We start from the raw sequence: 8,995 nt of genomic DNA, 5'->3' as shown, positions 1-8,995 counted from the left end.
ACGTTTTCAAAATAAATATGCCGCATTAGTATTTATTACATGTTAAATTACCAATTTTAATAGGTGATTAAATTTATCAAATTTCACTTAATCATTATTTTAACACCCTCTCTCATCTGGGTTCAAATTCCCTTTTAATATGTGATATTTAACACAATGAATATTTAATTAAAATGAGAATAAATGACGGAATCAAGGTTCAAACTAAATACTTTTGCTTTCATACTATGTTAAATCATCACTTGTTATAAAAGTTTCAACTTTGGGGATAAGTAACCTCCTCAAACTACCACTCCAATGACAATCTACCATCAAACTATCAATTACGACAATTTACCCATAGGTTTGTCAACTCAATCCGATTTTCGGTTTTTGGTCAAAACTATGGACCGGATCCGAGGTACCCCGGTTATCGGCCGGTTCCGGTTTTACCCGATCCAGTAACCGATTTTTAAAAGCATGAAAAAGAAGAGGATAAGAAGGAAAAGCTGTAAGGCTGAGATTGACTTACCTGCAGGAAATCTTCTTTGAGCTCTTTCCACATAATGCATTGCTCTATGAATACCCCCAATGATCATCAAATGGGGTCATGGAAATCTAGACTAAATAAAGAAAGCTTTTCAAGTATGAGAAAGTTGAGAATTCTTTTTCATTATTCTGCAGCCTGACTTATATATATGCCCCCATGTTTTTCCCAGGCAGAAATGGACACGTGTAGTTCATATCTTGGATGATGAAAATGTGTACCACCCAATGATGAGAAGGTGAAAGATGGGTTATAGGATTTTGTTTGGATTGACTGGTAGATTCTGTGTTCTCTATGAGAGGGATCAGAGGCAGTGTACGAGGCAGGGGAGGACCAACCAAACGTTCTGACCAAAAGGGTCAGCATTTGTTAGACCAACCAAACTTTCTCTTCCACTGTCAAAAATCTCCCTTCCCCAACTGCCTACAGCTCAAGGGGTAGATCTGCACGGAGGAGAGTCAGAGAGAGAGAGGCCGGGTGTTGGAAGAGAAAAATGAGAAAACTAGAAAAGAGGGCAGAGGCAGAATGGAATGGGCGATGGCGTGTGTGAGAAATGAAGAAGAAAAAAAGAAGGCAGAGGGAGTAAACCTAAAAAAAAACATAAAATATAAAAATATATATAAAATTATCTCAGTTCCCAGTAACCAGGTAAAAACCAGGTACCTAAAACCAGATACCGAAATTGGGTACCTGGTTTTTGATTTTTTTCAACCAGAACCGGAACCGAGTTTCCTGGTTTTCCGGTTCCGGTTCCGGTCCCCCGGTATTTTTTGACACCTCTATTACCTCCTAAACTACCAAAATAATGACAATGTATCCCCCTAATGCTTGCAAAATGATAAAATTATCCCTATAAAATTTTCAATAAGACAAAAATACCCTTAAAAGTTTGGAAACAAATTAAATTTTAGTATTTTTGTTTTTATTTTAATAAGGGTAATTTCGTCATTTTATTAAAATTGAGGGTACATTGTCATTGTTTTTGTAGTTTAGGAGGTAAATTGTCGCAATTGATAATTTGAAAAGTAGATTGTCATTGTGGGAAAAGAATCCTCTCCATTTCAAAATTCCTCAATTTTCTCTATTTAGTGCATTTTGAAGGGTAGTGTTGTCCAAAAGTTTTAATAATGATAGTGCATTAAATGCAATACCCTTCAAAATGCACTACATTGAGGAAATTGAGGAATTTTGAAATGGAAAAGATCTTATTCCGTCATTGTGGTGGTAATTTAAAGAAGTTAAGTGAACTTTACCTTAATATTTATTATTCATATATATTTTGATTGGGAACTATTATATGTCCAAGGTCCAATATTGAAATAATTTTAAGGTTTGTCTTGACTTTTTTTGTGTCAACAAACAATTCAAAATGGCTAGACTTTTTTAGAACAGGTATGATTTAAATAGTGGTGATCCAAAACACTTATGCTTACACAAAATAAGTTATTCATATATGATAACTCTAAAGATAAATATAGTTCTACTAATACATAATGCCTCACAAACTGATTGGTTGTTTTAAACTCTTTTGTTCACTGTGTTTTGTATTATATTCTTAAAATAAAAACATCAATAACAAAAAATATATTTACTCCTTAAAAAGCGTAAAACACAATTAACAAAAAAAAAAAAAAAACAGAGTTAGGGTGTCCTGAACGTTGATCCCCACTTATGGTTTTTTTTTTTAGCTTTTTTGTTTTTTGGGTTAAACTCTTTATTTTCTATCTTTTGTATTCTATTCTTAAAATAAAAACATCAATAAACAACCCAAAAAAACAAAAGCTAATTTCCAAAATATAAAAAACCAAATTTTCGTGTTTAAAAAAATAGAGGTGGGGGTGTCTTGAACGGCCACCACACTTTCTTTTTCTTTTTCTTTTTTTAATACAATTTAATGTTCTCTTTCTTACCAGACCGCTTCCTCTGCCCATCAGTCGCTACCAAATACAACATCAGTGCTGATTTTCGTACGTTTGATTTTCGTCTCTGCTCGTTCGTCTGATTTTCGTCTTGTTCATTTGATTTTCATCCAGTGGGTGTTTGCGATTCGTCTGACTTTCATCTCTTCCCATCACTACCGAACAGATCTTGCGCATACATGCGATGAAAGGAGTGCACAAAATTGGAGAACCATGAATATAATGAATTTTGTCCTATTGTGAAAATAAATAAATAGCAGAAGAAAATAAATAATTCAAAAGATTTTATGTGCTTCGGTCTATGATTTTATGTGGTTCTACCTTCACACGATAAATCCTTAAGTATTACATTTGCCCTTATTCAATGGATGAGTTTACAATACAAAAAGGCTCTATTTAATAGAGCTTACACAATGAATATAATCTTAATCAAATTCTTTAATTGAAGGTGATTCAATTAAAGTTAAGTTAATCTAATTTTTATAAAAAATAATATAATCCTTATCAAATCTCTAATTTTATGGTCATTCAAATATACTATAACAATACCAACATAGCTTTGCTTTAATCTTTTATTCTGCTGGAGGGGGTATGGGACATGAAACAGGCTGTGACTGTGAGAGATGTTCAATTCCAACAACACATTCAACGAATACAAATTTTTGTCTCTTTGTTCTAAACTGGAGTTAATTTTAAAGATTAGTGACCCGTGCTCAAAAGAAAAATTATTGTCTTAGAAAAATTACGTTGAAAAAATAAAGAAAGAAATACGATTTTTAGAGAAGAAATAAAGATAGAATCAATAAAGAATAAATAAAAAAATATATTTAAATGATATAGAAAAAAAAAAAAAAATTGGGTCGTCTCCGCTTGCGGGTATAGGCTTGTTAAACCGAACAACTTAAATCTGGGTGTCGTATATGATTGCCTAATCTTTGTTATTTTGCATTTCTTCTTATTTTTCGCATCTCACGGATCTTGAGTAATAAGATAAATTTCTTAACAGTTTTAGTGTTCTAACACACACAGATCTCTTAGTAGAGGCGTAGAGGTCTTTATTACTTCTTCCATATATTTGTGTATGTAGGAAATAAAAAATAGGCAACATCTCACTTATCTCATTGATGATAGATAAGTCCTTTTTTGAGATTTTATATGGATCAGCCTCTTTAAGTCATTTGTTTCAACTTGCAGAGTAAGCTTCTAGTGGTGTTTACAGGTGAAGGAATATCAACTTCTTGCGGTATACTTGATTTTGCAAGGTTCCAAGGGAATGTGGACATTTCAGGTGAAAATTGTGAATTTATCTAGCCCTTGAGTTTAATGAGCCCCCTCTTCTTTTTGAGAAATCACTTCATGCTATTAATTGTATTTTTGAGAATATTTTTGTTGTCCCATGACTGAAATTGTCTGAGAGAAATATTCATATATTTTTGCTGTATATATTTTTGTTATCTCAAAAGCTTAAATTTAATTATAAAAAGAGATAAATTTAATCACTTAATCATTACTTTAACACTCCCCATTGGGGGGTGATTTGACAGAGTCAATGTTCGATCCCATAGCTTTGGCTCTGATACCATGTTAAATTACCAGTTATTCCAAAAGCTTAAGCTTAATTATAAGAAGAGATAAATTTAATCACTTAATCATTATTTTAAAAATGTTTAACAACATGTAGCATTATATTAAAACATATGAATTTAGTTTTCTGATTTCATTTCTTACAACTCATTACATTTAAATGCTAGAATGCTACATAATGATTATGGAAGCTTGCCCTTCATGTGGAGTCGAGTAAGACTAGATATTTTGGTTGAAACTGATTTCATAATTACATTCTGTCACCATTCTTTGAATTTTTCTCAATTTCTTTAGTTGGGGCTCATTGTATTCTTCTTAAGTTGATATTTCGTAATTACATTCTAACCCCATTCTTTGAAATATGTCTTCCATTTGTGAAAGTTCAAAATTATTATTTGCACTGTCTACGTGCTTTAGGGATTTTGAGGTGGAAACTATTGGTTTGAAGGAGACATCAAGATTATAATTGTCATTATACCCAATTTTTAGTAAACAACGTTAATTTATGTCTTTTACACAGTAAATCACATAAAAATTTAATGTTTTTTACACAGCAACAATTTTTAATGACTTTTACAATGGAAACAAGTGACATTAACCCATTTGCGTCATTTCAGTATGAAACGACATAAATAGGCGTCATTTGAGGCTAAAAGGACACAAAAAAAATTCTCAGCCTTCGATGTGACTGCCAAACTGAAACAACATCTCTAAAACGACATCAAGTTGTTGGTGACGTTTTTTCATAATTAGCCTTAGTTATAAAATGACATTAAATGTCTTTTTTTTTTTTTTTTCTTTTTTTTTTTTTTGTGTGTAGTGTGCATAAGATAGGATAATATGCAATCAGAGGTATACATGTAAACAGTAATACATATGCTCAATGTTCATTAATAAATCATGGAATAACTAATTTTATTCAATTACAGCAAAAAAATCATACAACCAATTGTAGTTTAGGACACTAGTCTCAAGAATGACATTATGATCTACTATCCAATCAAGCACTTTCCTTGAATCAATGCACACCTCACACACATCAAACCCAGAGCTTTCTAGGGTAACCTTAAATATTTAACCATTGTTTTAACATTCTATGCCTCCAAACCTTTTAAATAAACAACTTTTTAAATTGTTTGTTGGCTTCCATATTCAAAAATAAAAGTTCATGAATGTCAACAATATTATCTCCAAATGACAAGGATTGGTCCAATCCAATATGCAATATTCACAAAGCAGAGGATTACTAGTCAAGAATGAAGAATAGAAACATATCTTCTCAAACTTAAAATCCAATTTTCTTGGTCAATTATGAGAAAATACAATCAAACATGAAAAAGTTATGAAATAAGAGAGATATCTTAAATCAAACAAACATTTATTTGTTACACAAAAATATTAAGCATCTTTACACTATCAAATATATATGAGAAAACTAATTTCCTCCTTCATCAAGGATATAATAAATGAAAAGACTCGCATATAAATTAATTTGCATTTAAAGTTGAGATGATTGACTTGATTCATTTGATTCGTTTGAATTCTCACAACCATCTTTTTTGGTACTTTCTAATGATGATAGGAAAGGCTTGGAAGGCATTTGTAGGCATTCAACTTCTCCTTCAAGCATTTGTACGACTTTGTTCATTGAAGGGCGATCACTAGGCTTCATCTGAATAGACCATAATGCAATAATGATCATCTTCTTGCCTATTTTCTTTTCTTCCTCTGTGGCATCTTCAATTTCTACGTCATTTCCGTCGTGCACCTGGTCATAGACCCAAGTAGGGAAGTATATTTGGTTTGAGTGTTCTGCAAATGCATTTAAGTTCTTTCTTCTACCGGCCATTTTCATCAACAACATTCCAAAATTATAAACATCAGCTTTGTATGAAACGCCTCCAATGTTTTTGTAGAACAACTCAGGAGCCATGTACCCCAATGTCTCTCTTGCAGCAGTCAGAGAAACAATGCTGTCATTTGCTGGATACCATTTTGCTAGTCCAAAGTCAGAAACCTTGGGAGTAAAATTATCATCAAGAAGAATGTTGTGAGGCTTGATATCAAAGTGTAAAATCTGCATGTCACATCCTTGATGTAAATATTCAATCCCACGAGCCACTCCTAGAGCTATATCATACATTTGATTATAGCTTAGGAGCGTGCATACTTTTGGAGAAAATATGTATTTATTCAAGGAACCATTAGGCATGAACTCATATACAAGAGCCCGTTTTGATCCTTCAACGCAAAAACCAATGAGTTGCACTACATTAATATGGTGAATCCTTCCAATGGTTGCAACTTCACTTATAAAATCTTGCCCATTAGCTTTGGACTTGCCTAACATCTTTATGGCCACAAGACGGCCACTTCGAAGCGTTCCTTTAAATACAGTGTCATAACCTCCTTCACCCAATTTGTCCTTGAAACCTCGGTAATCTTCTTAATTTCGGAATAAGAGTACCTTATTGGCATGAGGTTATTGTGACTCGGTAGAAATTCTTCAACAACATCATACATTGATAAATGCCTCCTCTGCCATTTATATATCAAGAATGCAATCACAATTGGAGTCCCCAATATCATTTTCGGTGCTTGGAATAGTCCTGTGGATGAACATCACCAAAAGTTGTAAGCCGGCACATGTTATAACTCATTTAATTTTCCTTTTAGATCATTGTTAAGTACAATACTTGTTATCTTTTTAAGGTAATAATTAATATTTTCATTTTGGCCGCAAGTTTAATTCATGCTTTATAGTGTGAAGAATAATATGCTAAAAGGGGAAAATATTAAAGAAGATCAAAGGAGAGAAGGTTCTTACCGTAATCTATGGTCAAGTATGTCAGTAATTTGATTGGAATATCTGCAAGAAATATGAAAAAAAAAAAATTAATTAATTAATAAAATTGCATAAACAAATTTAACCATTTCTATGTCATTGTCTCATTTGAGATTGAAACCCCACCTAGGTAATATAGCGGATCATAATCTCGTCCATTTGATACTGTTTTGACAAAAAAAAGAATAACATGCATCAGTGTTTAGAAACATAAAATTAAAACTTAGCATTTCTTTTATCGTAATTTTTTAATGTAAACTTTAGTAATAACATCACATTGCAAGAAAATCAAAAATCAAAAGAGAAGGTTCTTACAGTAGTAAATTGGTAGTCTTGCTATGTCCGCAATCCCTACAACATGAAGAAAAAGAAAACATTAATTAATCGAAAAGGTGACTCGAATAACTTTAAAAGTCTATGACCTAGTAAAATGGCATAAACAACTTTCCACTAGGGCCATGCTTAACAATAAAGATAAATAACTCTATAAACTTCTAGATTTCAAACTATAATTTTATTATCAATGTTCACTCCTTCCTCATCCTCCTAAAATTATTAATACTACTAAAAATGGTCAATATTATCTCAATAATAAAAATACCCTTCATAAAAAAAATTAAGAGAAAAAAAGAGGTTTCCGGCCATAGGGTAGTTCGGCCATGGGCTCATACAATTTGTCTCTTCGTTTGTATCTAAACGAGGTGGGCAAGGAGAAAGCAATCATGGGCATGGTTAGGGGCTGCATCATGACCCTTACATGCGGCAGGAAGCTTACTAGAAATGCAAAAACCAACACTAAACCTATCGAACACGTTCCTATTTACGGGTTTGTTTGAGATTACGATTTTAAAAAGTGAGATTAAAAATAATGATTTTAAAATGTGTTATTTGAAAACATAATTTTAAAAACGCAATTAAAGCGAATGGCAAAATCGTAGTTTGGCTTTTAAGAAATCGTAGTTTAGACTTTAAAATTGTGTTTTCAAAAAAATACCTCGTTTACCTGCAATTTGAAAACACAAATTTTTTGCATAAATCAATTTTTTCAAATTGCAATTTTTAACACGCAATATCATACAATATATTTTCTACAATTTGGTTTATAATCGTTATAATCGCAATTATTGTCCATGAAAATGCCAAACGCACCCTACACCAAGCTCGCCTACGCCTTGGGCCTCCCACCAGTCAAGATTGAATTTTAAAGTTGACGTATTTTTAGAAGCATTTAATAGGAGAGAGAAAATAAAAATAGATTTTGAGAAATTCAATCTTGACCATTGATTAAACTACAGCATACATGCTGTTATTAAAATAACAGCATGTAAGCCAAATCAAAAAAGTTAAAACACACTCTCAATTCTCCTAGATCCACTTGATCTCAAAAAATTAGGCAAAAGTGACCAATGGTGATGACCCACTGTCACAGCCAACTTCCCAAGACATGCATGCTTTCCAATAATTGGATCTTAAACTACTTGGTAGTATTATAATATTGACTAATTTATTTTGTGTGTGCAGGATTAAGGGAATAGGGTTACAGCTAGTGCACCGTGATGGGAGATAAAGCCAGGGGCGGAGGGAGGGGGGGTTGAGAGGGGTCAAATGCCCCCCTCAACCACTAAAATTTGTTCTTACCGCAATAAAAAATCCATTGGCTCCCTGTTTGCCCACCCTCAGCCACAGACAAGAGGCAACACTCGCAAGTAACACCAAGACGTCTGGTGTGTTTTTACTTCTGCCATAGTTACAACTTTTCAAGCTTTTAGGGTTAGGTTAGATGAAAAGAGTGAAGAAGATGGTGAAAAGATGACATTTACTAAACGCACCGTTTAAATTACTTTTCTAGTTTTCTTTGTTTGACTGTGTGGACCACGCTGGCATGCAGTTAAGGCTAAGTCCCTTCTTGCTTTTAACGTGTTGGTGGGCTTAGAAAATAAAAAACAATGTGTAGTACTGGGCCAACTCTAAAAACAAAAGTCTATATAGTTAAAAATAAAAAATAGAAAACGTTAGTCCAAACAACTTTCTTTCTTTTGTTTTTTTTCCTCGAAATCAATCCAAACCACTCCCTGTGTAGCAGCACAACACATCATAAAAAAAAAAAAAAAAAAAAAAAAA

At 32.7% G+C, this 8,995-nt stretch overlaps 1 protein-coding gene and 1 pseudogene across 1 annotated transcript in view; both read right to left on the bottom strand.

Moving 5' to 3' along the window:
* Positions 1-2,300: 2,300 nt before the first annotated feature.
* Positions 2,301-8,995, bottom strand: part of LOC132180975 (ubiquitin-like-conjugating enzyme ATG10) — a 20,005-nt gene continuing 13,310 nt past the window's right edge. Inside the window, exon 7 of the mRNA XM_059594024.1 lies at positions 2,301-2,613. Within this exon, the coding sequence (XP_059450007.1) occupies positions 2,479-2,613 (135 nt within the window). The 3' untranslated portion in view covers positions 2,301-2,478. The remainder of the gene's footprint in view (positions 2,614-8,995) is intronic.
* On the bottom strand, positions 5,365-6,893 carry LOC132180967 (rust resistance kinase Lr10-like; annotated as a pseudogene).

Source organism: Corylus avellana, chromosome ca1 (assembly GCF_901000735.1).
Source record: "Corylus avellana chromosome ca1, CavTom2PMs-1.0".
Classification (NCBI taxonomy): Eukaryota; Viridiplantae; Streptophyta; class Magnoliopsida; order Fagales; family Betulaceae; genus Corylus; species Corylus avellana.
This window is presented reverse-complemented; position numbering and strand designations above follow the sequence as displayed.